This window comes from Heterodontus francisci, chromosome 13 (assembly GCF_036365525.1).
Source record: "Heterodontus francisci isolate sHetFra1 chromosome 13, sHetFra1.hap1, whole genome shotgun sequence".
NCBI lineage: Eukaryota > Metazoa > Chordata > Chondrichthyes > Heterodontiformes > Heterodontidae > Heterodontus > Heterodontus francisci.
In genome coordinates this window covers 43261189-43285324 of record NC_090383.1, presented here as the reverse complement: position 1 = coordinate 43285324, position 24136 = coordinate 43261189, and the positions used below count along the sequence as shown (strand labels likewise).

The 24136-nt window shown below is 45.7% G+C and overlaps 1 protein-coding gene across 4 annotated transcripts in view; it reads right to left on the bottom strand.

Moving 5' to 3' along the window:
* Positions 1-24136, bottom strand: part of gtf2h5 (general transcription factor IIH, polypeptide 5) — a 46470-nt gene that overhangs the window by 5284 nt on the left and 17050 nt on the right. For 3 of the 4 annotated variants that reach the window (XM_068045788.1, XM_068045790.1, XM_068045791.1), the window contains exon 2: positions 8674-8803. The exons of the other annotated variant lie outside the window; for it this stretch is intronic. In XM_068045788.1, the coding sequence (XP_067901889.1) occupies positions 8674-8708 (35 nt within the window). In that variant the 5' untranslated portion in view covers positions 8709-8803. The remainder of the gene's footprint in view (positions 1-8673; positions 8804-24136) is intronic. 4 annotated transcript variants of the gene reach the window in all.

The window sequence follows — 24136 nt, the reverse complement described above, 5'->3', positions numbered from 1 at the left end:
TCGCCTCATTTTAGGAAGGATGTGGAAGCCTTGGAGAGGGTGCAGAGGAGATTTACCAGGATGTTGCCTGGAATGGAGAATAAGTCTTACGAGGAAAGGCTGAACATTCTAGGCCTCTTCTCATTAGAACGGAGAAGGATGAGGGGTGACATGATAGAGGTTTATAAGATGATCAGGGGAATAGATAGGGTAGACAGTCAGAAACTTTTTCCCCGGGTGGAGCAAAGCGTTACAAGGGGTCATAAATTTAAAGTGAAGGGTGGGAGATATAAGGGGGATGTCAGGGGAAGGTTCTTTACCCAGAGAGTGGTCGGGGCATGGAATGCCTTGCCTGGGGAAGTTGTTGAGTCAGAAACTTTAGGGACTTTCAAACGGCTTTTAGATAGGTATATGGATAAAGGAGAATGATGGGGTATAGATTAAATTGTCCTTGACAGAGGACAAAGGATCGGCACAACATCGTGGGCCGAAGGGCCTGTTCTGTGCTGTATTTTTCTATGTTCTATGTTCTAAGGTTGGCCTGATTAATAAAAGGAAGTGCCAGAAACTCTCAGGTGCTTTTGGTCTGAGAGATGAACTCGGTATCTCGAGAGGCATCACCTTCAAAGGAAAACAAGTGATTGTGCCCAAGGCTCTCCGAGAGGACATCTTGTCACAACTTCACCAAGACCATATGGATATAGAGCGAACAAGACAACTGGCAGAGGACACTGTTTATTGGCCAGGGATCAACGGTGACATCGAAAAGTTAGTGAGGATGTGCAAGGCATGCCAGAACCACCAGCCACAACAATGTAAAGAACCTTTACATCCTTCACATGATTCCGTCAGTCCCTGATCTATTTTCTGTAATGGAGATGACCTTATCTTCGTCACCGATTATTTCTCCAAATTTCCAACTGTTCGACAGGTAAAGGACGCAAGCGCAGTCGTCGCAGACACATCGACTGCCTTATTTAGTCTATTCGGTTCACCTGAAGAAATTATTTCTGACAATGGTCAACAGTATACGGGCAGACCTTTCAGGAATATGCGTGCCAAATGGGGTGTACACCAGGTGATGTCCTCACCACATTACCCTGGATCTAAAGGTCGCGCCAAGCGAATGGTTCACACAGTTAAATCACTTATCCTGAAGTGTAGGGCAACAAAACAAGATTTTCGTGTTGCCCTGCTACACCTATGGATATGGGCTTACTGTCACTGGCAGAGATCATGTTTGGCAGACAAATGCGAACGATTCTGCCAAGCCATCACCTGTCCAAATTCTCCGAGATGCAGGAGACACTGCTTGAAAAACAAGGGAGAATGAAGTTGGTGCATGACTGACATGCAGGGCTGGAACAACCTCAGCTACACAGAGGACAAAAGGTCAGGGTCATACACCCCACGATAAGAACATGGTTACCCACAGAGGTATCTAAAGTATGCAGTGAGCCTAGGTCCTGCGAGGTTACAACATCTAGTGGAGTAGTGTTGAGGAGGAACTGAAGTCAATTAAGAGAAGTTTGCAATACTCCAATTGCACACATAGTCATAGAGTTATATAGCACAGAAACAGGCCCTTTGGCCCATCGTGAACCCACAGCGGACTTGAAAGAACACACTCCAAAGATGAGGGTGCAACGGAACAACAGGACAACAACCAACACATCGAGAGCATGTCTGCAAACCAAAAACAGCCAAGGGTGATATCCACATCCCCAGAAGGTTATACCATAAGATCTGGAAGAGTTGTCAAACCACTGAAACGATATCTGGACTCTTAAGCTTCTGCACTCGTAAATTTCACAATCCCTATCCTCATACTTGTAAATTTTATAATCTCTATCCCTGTAGACTGGTACAAAAGGTGAAGTCACAAGGGATCAGAGGTGAGCTGGCAAGATGGATACAGAACTGGCTCGGTCATAGAAGACAGAGGGTATCAGTGGATGGGTGTTTTTCTGAATGGAGGGATGTGACTAGTGGTTTTTTTTTTTAAAAAGAGATACAGCACTGAAACAGGCCCTTCAGCCCACCGAGTCTGTGCCGACCATCAACCACCCATTTATACTAATCCTACACTAATCCCATTTTTCTACCACATCCCCACCTGTCCCTATATTGCCCTACCACCTACAGTGGTACTAGTGGCAACTTATAATGACCAATTTACCTACCAACCTGCAAGTCTTTTGGCTGTGGGAGGAAACCGGAGCACCCGGAGAAAACTCACGCAGACACAGGGAGAACTTGCAAACTCCACACAGGCAGTACCCAGAATTGAACCCGGGTAGCTGGAGCTGTGAGGCTGCGGTGCTAACCACTGCGCCACTGTGTTCCGCAGGGATCAGTGCTGGGACCTTTGCTGTTTGTAGTATATATAAATGATTTGGAGGAAAATGAAGCTGGTCTGATTAGTAAGTTTGCGGACGACACAAAGGTTGGTGGAGTTGCGGATAGTGATGAGGATTGTCAGAGGATACTGCAGGATATAGATCGGTTGGAGACTTGGGCGGAGAAATGGCAGATGGAGGTTAATCCGGACAAATGTGAGGTAATGCATTTTGGAAGGTCTAATGCAGGTGGGAGGTATACAGTAAATGGCAGAACCCTTAGGAGTATTGACAAGCAGAGAGATCAGGGCGTACAGGTCCACAGGTCACAAAGTGGCAACGCAGGTGGATAAGGTGGTCAAGAAGGCATACGGCATGCTTGCCTTCATCGGTCGGGGCATAGAGTATAAAAATTGGCAAGTGATGTTGCAGCTGTACAGAACCTTAGTTAGGCCACACTTAGAATATTGCGTGCAATTCTGGTCGCCACACGACCAGAAGGACGTGGAGGCTTTGGAGAGGGTACAGAGGAGGTTTACCAGGATGTTGCCTGGTCTGGAGGGCATTAGCTATGAGAGGTTAGAAAAACTCGGATTGTTTTCACTGGAACGGCGGAGGTGGAGGGGCGACATGATAGAGGTTTACAAAGTTATGAGCGGCATGGACAGAGTGGATAGTCAGAAGCTTATTCCCAGGGTGGAAGAGTCAGTTATTAGGGGACATAGGCTTAAGGTGAGAGTGGCAAAGTTTAGAGGGGATGTGCGAGGCAAGTTTTTTACACAGAGGGTGGTGAGTGCCTGGAACTTGCTGTCGGGGGAGGTGGTGGAAGCAGGTACGATAGCGACATTTGAGAGGCGTCTTGACAAATACATGAATAGGATGGGAATAGAGAGAGATACGGTCCCCGGAAGTGCAGAAGGTTTTAGTTTAGGCAGGCATCAAGATCGGCGCAGGCTTGGAGGGCTGAATGGCCTGTTCCTGTGCTGTACTGTTCTTTGCACCATCATTACAACTGTGAAGCTGACATCAAATTCTGGTGACTGCACGAGGGCAGTTAAGCATGGAAATCTAGAATAATAAAGCAAAACACTGCGGATGTGGGAAATCTCAAATAAAAACAGGGCTGGAAATACTCAGCAGATCTGTGGAGAGAGAAGCAGAGTTAACGCTTCAGGTCAGTAACATTTCATCAGTTCTGACTAAAGCAAATCAAAGGTCAACCTAGTGGTCACCGAAGTATTATGACAGGAATGTGGATGATAATTTTTGAAGTAAAGAAGAATGTTCAGCCATGATCGTTTTCAATGTCGTAGCAGGCTTGATGGGCCATATGGTCTACTCCTGCTCCTAATTCTTGTGTATGTTCAAGTTTTGATGGTGCCAAGCAAGACATAGCACAGCCTCATACACATTCTGTATTTGTTTTTTCTTTGTTTAGTGCACCAGTGCAATTTGTACAAGGTACTGAAAGGCTGGCTTTGTGGCAGCAGCAACTGAAATCTCTAACAGAACTTTATCATTTCATGCGCAAAGGCTGGTGGGAGTTCAGCATTTCAGGCATAGTATATTTAAAGATTTCACTTGCATTTAAGCAACACGTGGCACTGTTTAGTTCCGTATTGGCTGAATACTTGAAAATCCTAGACAAAGAACAAAGAAAATTACAGCACAGGAACAGGCCCTTCGGCCCTCCAAGCCTGCGCCGATCCAGATCCTCTATCTAAACATGTCGCCTATTTTCTAAGGGTCTGTATCTCTTTAGTTCCTGCCGATTCATGCATCTGTCTAGATACATCTTAAAAAAGACGCTATCGTGCCCGCGTCTACCACCTCCACTGGCAACGCGTTCCAGGCACCCACCACCCTCTGCGTAAAGAACTTTCCACGCATATCCCCCCTAAACTTTTCCCCTTTCACTTTGAACTCATGACCCCAAGTAATTGAATCCCCCACTCTGGGAAAAAGTTTCTTGCTATCCACCCAGTCTATACCTCTCATGATTTTGTACACCTCAATCAGGTCCCCCCTCAACCTCCGCCTTTCTAATGAAAATAATCCTAATCTACTCAACCCCTCTTCATAGCTAGCGCCCTCCATACCAGGCAACATCCTGGTGAACCTCCTCTGCACCCTCTCCAAAGCATCTACATCCTTTTGGTAATGTGGCGACCAGAACTGCACGCAGTATTCCAAATGTGGCCGAACCAAAGTCCTATACAACTGTAACATGACCTGCCAACTCTTGTACTCAATACCCCGTCCGATGAAGGAAAGCATGCCGTATGCCATCTTGACTACTCTATTGACCTGCGTTGCCACCTTCAGGGAACAATGGACCTGAACACCCAAATCTCTCTGTACATCAATTTCCCCCAGGACTTTTCCATTTACTGTATAGTTCACTCTTGAATTGGATCTTCCAAAATGCATCACCTCGCATTTGCCCGGATTGAACTCCATCTGCCATTTCTCTGCCCAACTCTCCAATCTATCAATATTCTGCTGTATTCTCTGACAGTCCCCTTCACTATCTGCTACTCCACCAATCTTAGTGTCGTCTGCAAACTTGCTAATCAGACCACCTATACTTTCCTCCAAATCATTTATGTATATCACAAACAACAGTGGTCCCAGCACGGATCCCTGTGGAACACCACTGGTCACACGTCTCCATTTAGAGAAACTCCCTTCCACTGCTACTCTGTCTCCTGTTGCCCAGCCAGTTCTTTATCCATCTAGCTAGTACACCTTGGACCCCATGCGCCTTCACTTTCTCCATCAGCCTACCATGGGGAACCTTATCAAACGCCTTACTGAAGTCCATGTATATGACATCTACAGCCCTTCCCTCATCAATCAACTTTGTCACTTCCTCAAAGAATTCTATTAAGTTGGTAAGACATGACCTTCCCTGCACAAAACCATGTTGCCTATCACTGATAAGCCCATTTTCTTCCAAATGGGAATAGATCCTATCCCTCAGTATCTTCTCCAGCAGCTTCCCTACCACTGACGTCAGGCTCACCGGTCTATAATTACCTGGATTATCCCTGCTACCCTTCTTAAACAAGGGGACAACATTAGCAATTCTCCAGTCCTCCGGGACCTCACCCGTGTTTAAGGATGCTGCAAAGATATCTGTTAAGGCCCCAGCTATTTCCTCTCTCGCTTCCCTCAGTAACCTGGGATAGATCCCATCTGGACCTGGGGACTTGTCCACCTTAATGCCTTTTAGAATACCCAACACTTCCTCCCTCCTTATGCCGACTTGACCGAGAGTAATCAAACATCTGTTCCTAACCTCAACATCTGTCATGTCCCTCTCCTCGGTGAATACCGATGCAAAATACTCGTTTAGAATCTCTCCCATTTTCTCTGACTCCATGCATAACTTTCCTCCTTTGTCCTTGAGTGGGCCAATCCTTTCTCTATTTAGAATTTAGAACATTACAGCGCAGTACAGGCCCTTCGGCCCTCGATGTTGCGCCGACCTGTGAAACCATCTGACCTACACTATTCCATTTTCATCCATGTGTCTATCCAATGTCCACTTAAATGCCCTTAAAGTTGGCGAATCTACTACTGCTGCAGGCAGGGCGTTCCACGCCCTTACTACTCTCTGAGTAAAGAAACTACCTCTCACATCTGTCCGATATCTATCACCCCTCAACTTGAAGCTATGTCCCCTCGTGTTTGCCATCACCATCCGAGGAAAAAGACACTCACTATCCACCCTATCTAACCCTCTGATTATCTTATATGGCTCTATTAAGTCACCTCTCCTCCTCCTTCTCTCCAACGAAAACAACCTCAAGTCCCTCAGCCTTTCCTCGTAAGACCTTCCCTCCATACCAGGCAACATCCTAGTAAATCTCCTCTGCACCCTTTCCATAGCTTCCACATCCTTCCTATAATGCGGTGACCAGAACTGCACGCAATACTCCAGGTGCGGTCTCACCAGAGTTTTGTACAGCTGCAGCATGACATCGTGGCTCCGAAACTCGACCCCCCTACTAATAAAAGCTAACACACCATATGCCTTCTTAACAGCCCTATTAACCTGGTTAGCAACCTTCAGGGATTTATGCACCTGGACACCAAGATCTCTCTGTTCATCTACAGTACCAAGAATCCTCCCATTAGCCCAGTACTCTGCATTCCTGTTACTCCTTCCAAAGTGAATCACCTCACACTTTTCCGCATTAAACTCCATTTGCCATCTCTCAGCCCAGCTCTGCAGCCTATCTATGTCTCTCTGTACCCGACAACATCCTTCGGCACTATCCACAACTCCACCGACCTTAGTGTCATCTGCAAATTTACTAACCCACCCTTCTACACCCTCTTCCAGGTCATTTATAAAAATGACAAACAGCAGTGGCCCCAAAACAGATCCTTGCGGTACACCACTAGTAACTAAACTCCAGGATGAACATTTGCCATCAACCACCACCCTCTAGTTACCCTCTTGCTCCTTATATATGAATAGACATTTATTAATTGAGAAAACAAGGCAAAAAGCCAAGGCTGATGAAGACTGCAAAGAGTAAAAGAGAAGGCAAGTTAATTCTGAAAGTAGAAATTAGATAGCAAGCTTGAATTTCAAACACCTGATGAGTGTAGGAGTGACCCAAGACTGTAGAAATTAAAGGAATTCACAGTTTTGAGATTCTGAGAAAGAATGAGCTCAGAGTAGGTGCCTGTAGGATATATCTTGATTTCAATGCAGTGCAAATGTAGAAGGAAGAAACAGGGTATACGCCAGGGTATTTGCAGCCCAATCTAATCCCACCTTCTTGCACCTGGTCCGTAGTCTAGCAGGTTACAGCACTTCAGGTGCAGGTCCAAGTACCTTTTTAAATGAGTCGAGGGTTTCTGCCTCCACCACCGATCTGGGCAGCGAATTCCAGATACCCTCTGGGTGAAAAATATTTTCCTCATGTCCCCTCTAATCCTTCTACCAATCACCTTAAATCTGTGTCCCCTGGTAATTGACCTCTCTGCTAGGGGAAATAGGTCCTTCTTGGACCTATCTAGGACCCTCATAATTTTGTACACCTCAGTTAAGTGGAACATGAGTTAACGTCAGAGACACACATCTCAAACATAATGTGAGAAGGTTTCACAGATCTAGACGGGATAAGGCTTACTGTTGGTCATAATGGTAGAACAGAGTGCAGCAATGGTGGGATGTTCTTTAACACCAAGATTTGATCAGATGACATCAACCAGCAGTGATAACAGTACAGTATCAGCACAACCCTAAACAACCTACAGAGTTGTAATAATCTATAATCACTGATTAAATCACATTTTAAAAGGATCCATTTGATATTCACCAGTATCCTGATTAGTTGACTGGAAGGCGAGATGAAAGCAGCATTGCAAAGACAGCTATACAGCTGGGTAACAATGAAAGTATATATGGAAGACAAATGTGTACTACAGATTTCACACAAATTACTTAGAGCTCCTTTCCTATTTATGTGAGCTTGCAATCATTGTTTATAAGTTACAAAGCAGGAATCAAGCTCCTCACCACCTGGAATTGCACATCAGCTTCAAGTGTTATCATTTAATTGCAAGTATTATGGTTAGCTATATCCACAACTACAAGATCTCCTTTCCAATGAGGCAGTGAAGACAGTGCGGAATTTCAGTTTTACTGCTACCTATAAATGATTTCTGACCAGAAGGAACCAAAAAGCTGGAGTGTTTCCTCCAACTCTCAACAAGTTGTTGTGGCACCACTTTGGACTTGGAAGTAGCATAGTAATATGGTTTACAATTAATGCAATTTAGCAATTGTCACTGGATGCTGTAATGTAAACCTTGGCAGCCTGAAATGGAGTACGATATCTCTTTCTCTGCTTCAATCTGGAACTCCCTTCCTAACAGCACTGTGGGTGTACCTACCCCACATAGACTGCAGCAGTTCAAGGAGGCGGCTCACCACCACCTTCTTCAGGGAAATCAGGGATGGGCAATAAATGCTGTCCTAGCCAGCAACACCCAGATCCCATGAACGCATAAAAAAAATTGACTATCTAGCAACCACCATCCTTGCTGAAACTTCAGGCAAAAGTGCGATGTCTCACAACAATTGTGTCAATTCCAGGTTGTGTTGGAGACCAATATTGATCTAACATAGGAAACTTTAAGAGCACGAAAAGGTCTTTGGCCAAATGACTCATCTTTTTAAGGACTAAAAATGGATTATCATTGCTTTGCACCTGACAGGTGGAAATTTACCTGGTGGTTATTCACCCACATGATCTTGCAAGATCATAGCTAGTTGTTTATTCTGGTCTATTGTGCAGTTTCTTTAGGAAATCCAGAAGAAGTGTTTACTCACCATTCAATGAGAACTCCTTTCAAGACATTAACCATCTTTAAATGGAGCTCTAAGATGATTGTCAACAGTCACTGTTGATCACCAAACTGCACATGAACTAGACTGCACATAAACCTGTAAGTCTTCAGAGCTAAAGATCAGAAACAAAATTTACAGACATTATAAAACACATATTTAATTCCTAAAATAGAACTTAAAACACAGTAGTTAATTTCTCATCACAGTATGCACATACAAAAATGATACAGCCAAAGACCACAGGCTCATCAAGCACTCTCCATTCAGACTCGGTGCAACTACCTACTTCATTTACCCATCCCTTAAACACAAATCTCCTTAGAAAGGTTAATTGTATATATCTATGCTATACACAAGTTAATTGCCCAACATACTTCTCAGGTAATACAGTCAGCTCATCACCACAAATTGCCTTCACCACTACACAGTCCAGATCTGTAACTATCAAACAACAGCCTAGTGGTATCGTGCAAAACACTGACATACTGTACAACCAAAATTGAAGAGGCTGACTATACTGCTAGGTGCTTTTCATAGTTCAAGTGGACATAGAAGGCAATATGAAAATTTCACTGTTTTACATCTTTTCTTTAAACAACATAATATGAGCCATTTCTCACATGCATATTTGCTTCAGCAATAATCCTGTTCATTTTATTTGCAATGAGCAGACATTAAATCAATGGCAAATCCGGTTGGGGGGTAGGGGAGGGGAGGGGAGGCTGGCACGCTGGAGGGCAGCATACAAGGAGGAGGAGGCTGATGAGCCAGTGGATACTGGGAGGAGGCTGGCAGCTTTGCTGAAGGGCTTGGGGGAGTTCTCCTGGTCCTTCTGCCCCGCAAGGAGAGCTAAAAGAGCCATCCGCCTTGGTCAACTGGCAGCTTCCGCCTCGGATCAACTGCCACAAATCCCACAGTAAGTAAGTGGGAGACCAACCTAGTAAATATAAGTAGCAGCACCGATGATGCCATAAGGCCACGACTTTGCAGGAGTCCATGGCCTGATTTCTGCACTTTAAAATAGAAAGGGGCGGGAATTGAGTTGGGTTGGCTGATCCTGATATCTTCATCCTCTTCTGCCTGTCTGGGTGTGGTAAAACCGAGGCAAACAATTCATTTTTCTCACCATTTCTTATTAATACTAAGGTACTCACATTTACAGAATTACCAGTATAATAACTCACTGAGTGTGTTAAATGAACATTGGGCTGAATTTTATATTCCTGCTACCAAAACAGTGTCGGAGCTGCCATGATTTTAAGCAAGGCAGCTCATTTAAATAGTCAGGGCGGGCCGCCCCTCCCCAACCCCCGATCACATGGAGGGGGTGGGCTGTCCGTCCCCAACAATGGTGTCAGCTGCCTGTGCGCAGGCGCTGATGCCATTTTTAAAGGGCTTTGAGCCCCTACTGTTAAATTTAAATATTTAAAACTAAAGGGAATAAAAAAATTAAATACATTTATTTTGCCCTTCTCCCATCCCCCAACGACAATTAAATTAATTACTTGCCCTCTCCCCCCCAAAGCCCTTACCTTGTCCACCTGACCTTCCCGCACCCCACCCCCCCCAACAAAGTGAATAAACTTTTACCGAAATCCCTTCCCACCATCCCTTACACCAATGATGTCACTTTGACCCCGTTCACTCCCTCTCCCGTACTGAGAAACGTTTTCCCGGATGGGGATCGGAAGGTGTAGAAGTGCTGGTCAGCAGCTGGAAGATCACACCGGGACGGAAGGCGGAGGCGTAAGTATAATTAATGCATTAATTTAAATTTATTTGGATATGTAAATGGGGGTCCCATTGCTGAGCGGCAGGGAGGGCTGCCCCGAGGCAATATCGGGCTGGACCCTCCCAGCTTCGGGGTGCAAGGCGGCCCCCTCCTCCCACCACCACCACGAACTCCAACATCGGGGGTGGGGGTCTGTAAAATTCAGCCCTATATTTGCAAGGTGCTTCATGAAAAATAAACAACTGTCTTGAAAACTAACCCTGAATCTATAAAGCCAAAGGTGTCCTTTGTTACTCCAAGCAACAAAGGTCACTTCAATGCTTGCCGTATTATAGGATAAAATGGGGGTTGGAGGGTGGAAATGTTTTATGGCAACAATCACAGTAATGGTAGTGTAGTGGCTATATTACTGGACTAGTAAACCTGGACTCACATTCCGACAGCACAAATTCAGAATTCTACCATGAAAGTTTAAAAAGTTGAATTCAGTTTAAAAATAAAATCTCGAAACAAAAAGCTGGTTTCAGTAAAACGGATCACGAAGCTATTGGATTGTCGTAAAAACACCCAACTGATGTCCTGCAGGGAAGGAATCCCGCCGTCAATACCAGTCTGACCTATACGCGTCTCTAAACCCCCATCAATGTGAATGACTCTGAAGTGATGCAGCAAACCACTCTGTGTCAAACTTTTTCAGGGTAAGCAGAAATCAACCTAGGAATGGGAAATAAACGCTGGCCTTCCCGGCAACACCCACATCCCATATATGAATAGAAAAAAAAACAATTTTGCAGCTGTCTACTGGCACCAGAACAAAATCTGGTTGATTCTGACTCAACAAAACAATTGACAAACACAGCTTAAAAGTCACTTGTATTAAAGATTTAGCATCGAGCTACGCAGCGGACTCAATCTGTAAAACATGCCTTGTATTTTCATGAAAGATATATAAATATATTGTATATTAACATAAATTTTCCTTCTTTCTTCATGAGCCTTGCAGCAGTATCAGTTCAATTTTTACCCCCTACTTCGGCACAAAAAACAAATATGGCCGAAGGATAACTCTGACCCCAGTTCAATAAGAGCACTTATCGAGCAGATTGAAGCAGAGAAAGTGATATCGCACTCCATTTCAGACCGCCAAGGTTCACATTACAGCATCCAATGACAATTGCTGAATTGTAAACTTGTAAACCATATTACTGTGTTACTTAAATCCATGAGAGAATCATCCTAAGACTAATTTGTGCCATTTTTAGTAATTAACTGTACATAGATGCTCATTTAAAAGTTGAGTAAACATTGTTTTGTCAATTTCTTAGCTGGATCACAATTATTTTAATATAGAGCACTAGGGAAAAAAATCAACAGGCACTTGGAGAGATTTGAGCTAAGTAAGAACAGCCAGCATGGATTTGTAAAAGGCAGATAATGCTCGACTAATCTAATTGAACATTTTGATGGAGTAACAGAGAAGGTTGTTGAAGGGAATGGAGTGGATGTTGTCTATATAGATATTAAGAAAGCATTTGACAAAGTACATAAAAGGCTGGTTAATAAAACTGAGGCTTATGCAATAGGAGGGTCAGTGTCAGCTTGGATTAAAAAATTAGCTTAAGGACAGAAAACAGCAAGTCATGGTAGATGGTTGTTTTTCAGACTGGTAGACAGTGGTATTTCCCAAGAGTCGGTGCGAGGACCACTGCTTTTTTTGATATATATAAATGACTTGTATATAAGGGTAGGTGGTGGCGTAGTGGTATTATCACTGGACTTGTAGCCCAGAGACCCAGGGTATTTCTCTGGAGACATGGATTCGAATCCCACCACAGCAGAAGGTGGAATTTGAATTTAATTAATAAATCAGGAATTAAAAGCGAGTCTAATGATGGCCATGAAACCATTGTCGATTGTTGTAAAAACCCATCTGGTTCACTAATGTCCTTCAGGGAAAGAAATCTGCTGTCCTTACCTGGTCTGGCCTACATGTGACTCCAGACCCACAGCAATGTGGTTAACTCTTACATGCCCTCTGAAATGGCCTAGCAAGCCACTCAGTTGTACCTAACCGCTACGAAGTCAATAAAAAGGAATGAAACCGGACGGACCACCCGGCATCGACCGAGGCACCGGAAATGACAACAGCAAACCCAGCCCCGTCAACCCTGCAAAGTCCTCCTTACTAACATCTGGGGGCTTGTGCCAAAGTTGGGAGAGCTGTCCCACAGACTAGTCAAGCAACAGCCTGACAGAGTCATACTCACGGAATCATACCTTACAGACAATGTCCCAGACACTGCCATCACCATCCCCAGGTATGTCCTGTCCCACCGCCAGGATAGACCCACCAGAGGTGGTGGCACAGTGGTATACAGTAGGGAGGGAGTTGCCCTGGAAGTCCTCAACATCGACTCCGGACCCCATGAAGTCTCATAGCATCAGGTCAAACATGGGCAAGGTAACCTCCAACTGATTACCACCGACCGCCCTCCCTCAGCTGATGACTCAGTACTCCTCCATGTTGAACACCACTTGGAGGAAGCACAGGGGGTGGCAAGGGCACAAAATGTACTCTGGGTGGGGGACTTCAATGTCCATCACCAAGAGTGGCTCGGTAGCACCACTACTGACCGAGCTGGCCGAGTCCTAAAGGACATAGCTGCTAGTCTGCGGTGGTGGGGGAACCAACACGAGGGAAAAACATACTTGACCTCGTCCTCACCAATCTGCCTGCCGCAGATGCTTCGATCAATGACAATATTGGTAGGAGTGACCACCGCACAGTCCTTGTGGAGACGAAGTCCCGCCTTCACATTGAGGATACCGTCCATCATGCTGTGTGGCACTATCACCGTGCAAAATGGGATAGATTTCGAACAGATCTAGCAATGCAAAACTGGGCATCCATGAGGCGCTGTGGGCCATCAGCAGCAGCAGAATTGTACTCAACCACAATCTGTAACCTCATGGCCCGGCATATCCCCCACTCTACCATTACCATCAAGCCAGGAGACCAACCCTGGTTCAATGAAGAGTGCAGGAGGGCATGCCTGGAGCAGCACCAGGCACACCTCAAAATGAGGGGTCAATCTGATGAAGCTACAACCCAGGACTACTTGCATGCCAAATTGCGTAAGCAGCATGCCATAAACAGAGCTAAGCAATCCCATAACCAATGGATCAGATCTAAGCTCTGCAGTTCTGCCACACCCAGCCGTGAATAGTGGTGAACAATTAAACAACTAACTGGAGGAGGTGGCTGCACAAATATCCCCATCCTCAATGATGGGGGAGCCCAGCACATCAGTGCGAAAGATAAGGCAGAAACATTTGCAACAATCTTCAGCCAGAAGTGCCGAGTTGATGATCCATCTCGGCCTCCTCCTGAAGTCCCCAGCATCACAGATGCCAGATTTCAGACAATTCAATTCACTCCGCGTGATATCAGGAAACGACTGAAGGCACTGCATACTGCAAAAGCTATGGGCCCTGACAATATTCCGGCAATAGTACTGAAGACCTGTGCTCCAGAACTTGCCGCGCCCCTAGCCAAGCTGTTCCAGTACAGCTACAACACTGGCATCTACCCTGCAATGTGGAAAATTGCCCAGGTATGTCCTGTACACAAAAAGCAGGACAAGTCCAACCCGGCCAATTACCGCCCCATCAGCCTACTCTCAATCATCAGTAAACTGATGGAAGGTGTCCTCAACAGTGCCATCAAGCGGCACTTGCTTAGCAATAACCTGCTCAGTGATGCTCAGTTTGGGTTCCGCCAGGGCCACTCAGCTCCTGATCTCATTACAGCCTTGGTTCAAACGTGGACAAAAGAGCTGAACTCGAGGTGAGGTGAGAGTGACTGCCCTTGACATCAAGGCAGCATTTGACCGATTATGGCATCAAGGAGCCCTAGCAAAACTAAGGTCAATAGGAATCAGGGGGAAAACCCTCCGCTGGCTGGAGCCATACCTAGCGCAAAGGAAGATGGTTGTGGTTGTTGGAGGTCAATCATCTCAGCTCCAGGACATCACTGCAGGAGTTCCTCAGGGTAGTGTCCTAGGCCCAACCATCTTCAGCTGCTTCATCAATGACCTTCCTTCAATCATAAGGTCAGAAGTGGGGATGTTCGCTGATGATTGCACAATGTTCAGCACCATTTGTGACTCCTCAGATACTGAAGCAGTCTGTGTAGAAATGCAGCAAGACCTGGACAATATCCAGGCTTGGGCTGATAAGTGGCAAGTAACATCTCCAACAAAAGAGAATCTAACCATCTCCCCTTGACATTCAACGGCATTACCATCACTGAATACCCCACTATCAACATTCTAGGGGCTACCATTGACCAGAAACTGAACAGCAGTGGACTGGAGGGCATGTCTTATGAAGAAAGGTTGAGGGAGCTAGGGCTTTTCTCATTGGAGCGAAGAAGGATGAGAGGTGACTTGATAGACGTGTACAAGATGATGAGAGGCATAGATAGAGTGGATAGCCAGAGACTTTTTCCCAGGGCGGAAAGGGCTATCACCAGGGGGCATAACTTTAAGGTGATTGGAGGAAGGTTTAGGGGAGATGTCAGAGGTAGGTTCTTTATACAGAGAGTGGTGGGTGCGTGGAATGCACTGCCAGCGGTGGTAATGGAAGCAGATACATGAGGGACATTTAAGCGACTCTTGGATAGGTACATGGATGATAGTAGAATGAAGGGTATGTAGGTAGTTTGATCTTAGAGTAGGTTAAAGGGTCAGCACAACATCGTGGGCCGAAGGGCCTGTACTGTGCTGTACTGTTCTATGTTCTATATAAATACCGTGGCTACAAGAGCAGGTCAGAGGCTAGGAATCCTGAGGCGAGTAACTCACCTCCTGACTCCCCAAAGCCTGTCCACCATCTACAAGGCACAAGTCAGGAGTGTGATGGAATACTCTCCACTTGCCGGGATGGGTGCAGCTCCAACAACACTCAAGAAGCTCAACACCATCCAGGACAAAGCAGCCCCATTGATTGGCACCCCATTTACAAACATTCACTCCCTCCACCACCGACGCACAGTGGCAGCAGTGTGTACCATCTACAAGATGCACTGCAGCAATGCACCAAGGCTTCTTAGACAGCACCTTCCAAACCCGTGACCTCTACCAACTAGAAGGACAAGGGCAGCAAATACATGGGAACACCACCACCTGCAAGTTCCCCTCCAAGTCACACACCATCCTGACTTGGAACTATATTGCCGTTCCTTCACTGTCGCTGGGTCAAAATCCTGGAACTCCCTTCCTAACAGCACTGTGGGTATACCTACCCCAAATGGACTGCAGCGGTTCAAGAAAGCAGCTCACCACCACCTTCTCAAAGGCAATTAGGGATGGGCAATAAATGCTGGCCTGGCCAGTGAAGCCTACATCCCAAGAATGAATAAAAAAAAACTTGTATATTGAAACAGAGAGTAACATTTCAAAATTTGCCGATGATACCAAACTTGGAGGTATGACAGACAATGAGGGTGATACCAATCGAATGCAACAGATAGATAGGCTAGCAGAATGGGCAGACAAGTAACATGTGGAATTTAACACAGAGTAGTGTGGGGTGATGAATTTTGGCAGAAGGAATAGGGAGAGGCAACATAGACTAAATAGCATAGTTCTAAAGAGTATGCAATAACAGAGGAACCTGAGGGTTCATGTGCCATAGATCTTTGATAGTTCCAGAACATTTTGAATCACATGGGATCTGGGCTTCATAAATAGAGGTATTGAGTACAAGAGCAGGGAAGTTATGCTGAACCTTTGTCTTTGGCTCTGGTTGGGCCACAACTGGAGTATTGCATACAGTTCTGGTCACCTCATCTTAGGAAGAATGTGAAGGTCCTTGAGAGGGTGCAGAGGAGATTTATAAGAATAGTTCCAGGGATGAGGAAATTTAAGTGCCAGGCAATGACCATCTCTAACAAGAGAATCTAACCATCTCCCCTTAACATTCAATGGCATTACGATCACTGAATCCCCCACTATCAACATCATGGGGGTTACCATTGACCAGAAATTGAACTGGAGTAGCCATATAAATACCATGGCTACAAGAGCAGGTCAGAGTCGAGTAACTCACCTCCTGACTCCCCAAAGCCTGTCCACCATCTATAAGGCACAAGTCAGAGTGAGATGGAATACTCTCCACTTGCCTGGATGGGTGCAGCTCCAACAACACTCAAGAAGCTCGACACCATCCAGGACACAGCTGCCCGCTTGATTGTTTGTGAATGGGGTGACATTCACTTCCTGCACAACCGACACACAGTGGCAGCAGTGTGTACCATCTACAAGATGCACTGCAACAATGCACTAAAGCTACTCAGGCAGCACCTTCCAAACCCGTGACCTTTATCACCTAGAAGGTCAAGGGCAGCAGATGCTTGGGACACCACCACCTGCAAGTTCCCCTCCAAGCCACAGACCATCCTGACTTGGAACTGTATCGCCGTTCCTTCACTGTCGCTGGATCAAAACCCTTCCTAATAGCACTGCCTTTGCCCCATATCCCTTAACACCTTTGGACAACAAAAATTTAATGGTCTCAGATTTAAAATTTCCAACCTTTGGGTGGCACAGTGGTTAGCACCGCAACCTCACAGCTCCAGCGACCCAGGTTCAGTTCTGGGTAGTGCCTGAAAGGAGTTTGTAAGTTCTCCCTGTGACCACGTGAGTTTCCGCTGGGTGCTCCGGTTTCCTCCCAAAGCTGAAGACGTGCAGGTTGTTAGGTCAATTGGCCATTGTAAATTGCCCCTAGTGTAGGTAGGTGGTAGGAGAATGGTGGGGATGTGGTAGGGAATATGGGATTAATGTAGGATTAGTATAAATGGGTGGTTGTTGGTCGGCAGATTTCCTCTCCAGGAGTGAATCATATGTGTTTTTACGACAATCCGGTAGTTTCATGATCATTGTTACTGAGACTAGCATTTGATTCCAAATTTATTAATTGAATTTAAATTCCCCCAGCTGCCGTGGTGGGCCGAAGGGCCTGTTTCAGTGCTGTATCTCTAAATAAATAAATAATTTTTTAAAAATTAGGTTGGAGAAGCTGGGGGATGTTCTCCTTGGAGCAAAAGAGTTTGAAGGGAGGTTTGCTAGAGCTGCATAAGATCATGACAGGTTTAAATAAGGTTGACCAAGAAAGTTGTTCCCACTAGGGACTAAGGGACACAGATTTAAGGATTTGGCCAATAGATACAGGGCTTTAAGTAGCAAGTGGTAATGACCTGGAACTCACTGCCTACAAAAGGTGGTGGAAGCGGAAATGATCAATGGTTTCAAAAGGAAATTGGACAGGCACTTGAGGAGGGCTATGGGGATAGAGCAAGGAATGGGACTGACTGGATTGCTCTAGAGAGGTGGCATAGACTCAATTGGCCAAATAGCAGCATACCACTGGTAGCATAGTGACAATGTTACGGGACTAGTAATCCAGAGGCCCAGACTAATGTTCCAAAGACACGAGTTCAAATCTCACCACGGCAGCTGGGGGAATTTAAATTCAATTAATAAATTTGGAATCAAATGCTAGTCTCAGTAACAATGATCATGAAACTACCGGATTGTCGTAAAAACACATATGATTCACTCCTGGAGAGGAAATCTGCCGTCATTACCCAGTCTGGCCGACATGCGACTCCAGACCCACAGCAATGTGGTGGACTCTTATCTGCTTTCTGAAAAGGCCTAGCAAGCCACTCAGTTGCATCAAACCGCTAGAAAAGCTGAAGAATAAAACTGGACAGACCACTTGGCACCAACCTAGGCACCAGAAACGACAAAGGGACATGCTGCCCAGTCAACCCTGGAAAGTCCTCCTCACTAACATCTGGGGACTTGTGCCAAAATTGGGAGAGCTGTCCCACAGACTAGTCAAGCAACAGTCTGACACAGGTCATACTCACCAAATCATACCATACAGCCAATGTCCCAGACTCTTCCATCACCATCCATGGGTATGTCTTGTCCCAACACCAGAGGTGGTAGCAGAGTGGTATACAGTCAGGAGGGAGTGGCCCAGGAAGTCCTCAACGTTGACTCAGGATCCTATTAAATATGCTGGCGTCAGGTGAAACACAGGCAAGAAACCCTCAGTTGATGGCGTGGTGCTCCTCGATATTGAACACCACTTGAAAGAAGCATTGAAGGTAACAAAGGCACAGTATGTACTCTGGGTGGGACACTTCAATGTCCTTCACCAAGAGTGGCTCAGTCGTGCAACTACTGACTGAGCAGTGAAAGACACATCTGCCAGACTGGGCCTATGGCAGGTGGTGGGAAAACCAACAAGAAGAAACCTACTTGACCTCGTCCTCACCAATCTACTTGTTGCTGATGCATCTGTCCATCACAATATTGGTAGGACATACCTGGGCAATCGCACAGTCCTTGTGGAGACAATATCTCACTAAGGATACCATCCATCGTGTTGTGTGTCATTATCACCGTGCTAAATGGGATAGATGCAGAACAGATCCAGCGGCTCCACAATCTACAACCTCCTGGCCTGGCATATCTCTCATTCTACCACTACCATCAAGCCAGGGGACAAATCCTGATTCAATGAGGAATGTAGAAGAGCATGCCAGGCATACTCGGTGAAGCTACAACACAGGACTACTTGCAGTAGAAGTAACATGCTAGAGATAAAGTTAAATGGTCGCACAACTAACGGATCAGATCCTGAACGGTGGTGGACATATAAGCAACTAACCAGAGGAGGCTCCAAAAACATCCCCATCCTCAATCATGGGGGAGCCCAGCACATTAGTGCAAAAGACATAGCTGAAGCATTTGCAATCATCTTCAGCCACAAGTGCCGAGTGGATGATCTATCGCGGCCTCCTCCTGAGGTCCCCAGCATCACAGATGCCATTCTTCAGAAAATTCGATTCGCTCCAGGTGATATCAAGAAACAGCTGAAGGCACTGGATACAGCAAAGGCTACGTAGCCCTGACAACATCCCGGCTGTAGTACTGAAGACCTGTCATCCAGAAATAGCTGAATCCTTAGCCAAGCTATTCCAGTAAAGATCCGAAATTGGCACCTACCCGACAATGTGGAAAATTGCCCAGGTATGTCCTGCCCACAAAAAACAGGACAAATCCAATCCAGCCAAATACTGCCCCATTAGTCTACTTTCAATCATCAGCAAAGTGATGGAAGATGTCATTGACAACGCTATCAAGCGGCACTTGCTCATGAATAATCTGCTCACTAATGCTTAGTTTAAGTTCTGCGAGGGCCACTTGTCTCCAGACCTCAACACAGCCTTTGTTCAAATATCGACAAAAAGAGCTGAATTCTGGAGGTGAGGTGAGAGTGACTGCTCTTGACATCAAGGCAGCATTTGACCAAGTATGACATCAAGGAGTCCGAACAAAATTGAAGTCAATGGAAATCAGGGGAAAAACTCTTCACTGGTTGTAGTCCTACCTAGCATGAAGGAAGATAGTTTTGGTTGTTGAAGGCGAATCATCTCCGCCCCAGGACATCACTGCAGGAGTTCCTTCAGGTCGTGTACCAGGCCCATTGATCTTCAGCTGCTTCATCAATGACATTCCCTCCAACACAAGGTCAGGAGTGGGGATGTTTACTGATGATTGCAGTGTTCAGTACCATTTATGACTCCTGAGATACTGAAGCAGTCTGTGTCCATATGCACCAAGCCCTGGACAATATTCCAGCTTGGGCTGATAAGTGGCAGGTTACATTCATGCCACACAAAGTGCCAAGCAATGGCCATCTCCAACAAGAGAGAATCTAACCATATCCCTTTGACATCCAACAGCATTGCCATCGCTGAATTCCCCCACCATCAACATCCTGGGGATTACCATTGACCAAAAACTTAACTGGACCGGCCATATAAATACGGTGGCTACAAGTGGATACTTGTATGGTAGGCTGGTCCAGAAGGTTCGAACACATGGATCCAAGGTGAGCTAGCCAATTGGATACAAAATTGGCTTGGTGATAGGAGGCAAAGGGTGGTAGTGGAGGGTTGTTTTTCAGATTGGAGGCCGGTGACCAGTGGTGTGCCGCAGGGATCGGTGCAGGGCCCTCTGTTGTTTGTCATATATATTAATGACTTGGATGTGAATATAAGGGGCATAGAACAGAGAACAGTACAGCACAGTACAGGCTCTTCGGCCCACGATGTTGTGCCGAACCTTTAAGCTACTCTAAGATCAAACTAACCACCTACCCTTCATTCTACTATCATCCATGTACCTATCCAAGAGTCGCTTAAATGCCCCTAATGTAACTGCTTCTACTACCAGTCCAGGCAGCATCCTGGTAAATCTCCTCTGCACCCTCTCTAAAGCTTCCACATCCTTCCTATAATGAGGCGACCGGAACTGAACACAATATTCCAAGTGTGGTCGAACCAGGGCCTGATAGAGCTGCAGCATAACCTCACGGCTCTTAAACTCAATCCCCCTGTTAATGAAAGCCAACACACCATACGCCTTCTTAACAACCCTATCAACTTGGATGGCAACTTTGAGCGATCTATGGACATGGACCCCAAGATCCCTCTGTTCCTCCACACTACCAAGAATCCTGTCTTTAAGCCTGTATTCCGCATTCAAATTCAACCTTCCAAAAAGAATCACTTCACACTTTTCCAGGTTGAACTCCATCTGCCACTTCTCAGCCCAGCTCTGCATTCTGTCAATGTCCTGTTCCAACATACAACAGCCTTCCACACTATCCACAACTCCAGCAACCTTCGTGTCATCGGCAAACTTGCTAACCCAGCCTTCCACTTCCTCTTCCAAGTCATTTATAAAAATCACAAAGAGCAGAGGTCCCAGAACAGATCCTTGTGGAACACCACTGGTCACCGAGCTCCATGCTGAATACTTTCCATCTACTACCACCCTCTGACTTCTATGGGCCAGCCAATTTTGTATCCAGACAGCCAGCTTTCCCTGAATCCCATGCCTCCTTACTTTCTGAATGAGCCTACTATGGGGAACCTTATCAAACGCCTTGCTAAAATCCATATACACCACATCCACTGCTCTTCCTTCATCAATGTCACATCTTCAAAGAATTCAATAAGGCTTGTGAGGCATGACCTGCCCCTCACAAAGCCATGCTGACTGTCTCTAATCAAACTATGCTTTTCCAAATAATCATCAATCCTGTCTCTCAGAATCCTCTCCAATAATTTGATTAGTAAGTTTGCAGATGACACCAAAGTTGGTGGTATAGTGGAGTGAAGAAGGTTATCTAAGGTTACAACAGGATATAGATCAACTGGGAAAGTGGGCAAGGGAGTGGCAAATGGAATTTAATGCAGACAAGTGTGAAGTGATGCATTTTGGGAAGTTAAACCAGGGCAGAACATATACAGTGAATGGCAGGGCCCTGTGGAGTGTTCTTGAGCAGAGAGACCTTGGGGTGCAAGTCCATAGTTCCCTGAAAGTGGCAACACAGGTACACAGGGTGGTGAAGAAGGCATATGGCATGCTTGCTTTCATCGGCCGAGGCATTGAGTACAAGAGTTGGGACGTCATGTTACAGTTGTACATAATGTTGGTTTGGCCGCATTTGGAGTACTATGTGCAGTTCTGGTTGCCACACTACAGGAAAGATGTGATTAAGCTAGAGAGGGTGCAGAAAAGATTCACAAGGATGTTGCCTGGTTTGGAGGGCTTGAGTTATAAAGAGAGATTGGATAGGCTGGGTCTGTTTTCCCTGGAGTGAAGGAGGCTGAGAGGGGACATGATAGAGGTATATAAAATTATGAGAGGCATAGATAGGGTAGATAGCCAGAGTCTGTTTCCCATGGTAGGAGTGACTAAAACTAGAGGGCATAGATTGAAGGAGAGGGCGGAGGTTTAAAGGGGATCAAAGGGGTAAATTTTTCACACAAAGAATAGTGGGTATCTGGAATGAGCTGCCAGATGAGGTGGTGGAGGCAGGAACAGTAGCGACATTTAAGAGGAAGCTGAACAGGTACTTGAATGAGCAAGGCATAGAGGGATATGGAATTAATGCAGGCAGGTGGGATTAGTATAGATCGGCATTATGGTCGGCATGGACGCAGTGGGCCGACCGGCCTGTTTCTGTTTCTATGACTCTAAGTGCAGGCCAGAGCTTGGAATTCTGCAGCAAGTAACTCACCTCTTGACTCCCCAAAGTCTGTCCACAAGTCAGGAGTGTGATGGAATACGCTCCAAATGCCTGGATGAGTGCAGCTCCAAAAACACTCAAGAAGCTCAACACCATGCAGGATGAAGGAGCATGCTTGATTAGCACTCCCTCCACCATCAGCACACCATGGCTGACATGTGTACCATTTACTAGATGCACTGCAGCAACTTGCCAATGATTCTTCGACAGCGCCTTCCAAACCCACGGCCTCTTACATTTAGAAGAGCAAGCGCAGCAGGCACATAGGAACACCACCATCTGCAAGAAACATCACCCCTCCGCCACCATCCCATCCCACCCCAAGTAACACACTGTCCTGATTTGGAAAATTTCCTTGATCCTTCCTAGTCACTAGTCAAAATCCTGTAACTCCCTACCTAGCAGCACTGCGGGTGTACCTACACCACAATGACTGCAGTAGTTCAAGAAGGCCGGTCACTGTGACTTCTCAAGGGCAATTAGGGATGGGCAATAAATGATGGCCTTACCGGCGACGCCCACATCCCATGAATGAATGAAAAAAACTCACCATTTATTGTAATAGTGAACAGCTGTATAAAAGCAATAGTATATTAAAGTTTGGTGTCGGGGGTGGGGCACTTTGGTGGTGAGGATGTGATTAGGGATGACCGCTGTTTGTAAAAGGAGGAAGGGATAGCCTGAGTAATTACAGACCAGGCAGCCTAACCTCGTGGGTAAACAAGTTTTTTTTTTGAGATACAGCACTAAAACAGGCCCTTCGGCCCACCAAGTCTGTGCCAACCAACAACCACCCATTTATACTAATCCTACATTAATCCCATATTCCCTACCACATCCCCACCATTCTCCTACCACCTACCTACACTAGGGGCAATTTACAATGGCCAATTTACCTATCAAGTTATTGGAACAAATTCTGAGATACAGCATAAATCGTTATTTAAAGAGGCCTGGATTAATCAAGGACAGTCAGCACGGATTTGTTAAGGGAAGGTCGTGTCTGACTAACTTGGTTGACCCTCCTAGTTACCTCCTCAAAAAAATTCAGTGAGGATAGCGTGCTTGATGTAATCTACATGGATTTTAGCAAGGCTTTTGATACACATAACAGACTAGTCAGAAAATTAAAAGGTCATGGGATCCAAGGGAAAGTGGCATGGTTGGATCCAAATTTGATTCAGTGGCAGGAAGCAAAGGGTTATGATCAATGGGTGCTTTTGTGACTGCAAGGTTGTTTCCAATAGGGTTCCACAGGGCTCAGTACAGGGTCCCTTGCTGTTCATTATATCAATGATTTAGAATTAAATGTAGTGAGGAAGAAAACTGTAGACTGCAGCAAGGTATCAATGGTTTGGTCAGGTGAGTAGAAAAGTGACAAATGGAATTCAACCCAGAGAAGCGTGAGGGAATGCATATGGGGAGGACAAACAAAGGAATACACAATAGATGATCGGATTCTGAGAAATGTAGAGGAAAAGATAGAGCAAGAAGTGTATGTCTACAGATCCCTGAAGGTAGCAGGACAGGTAG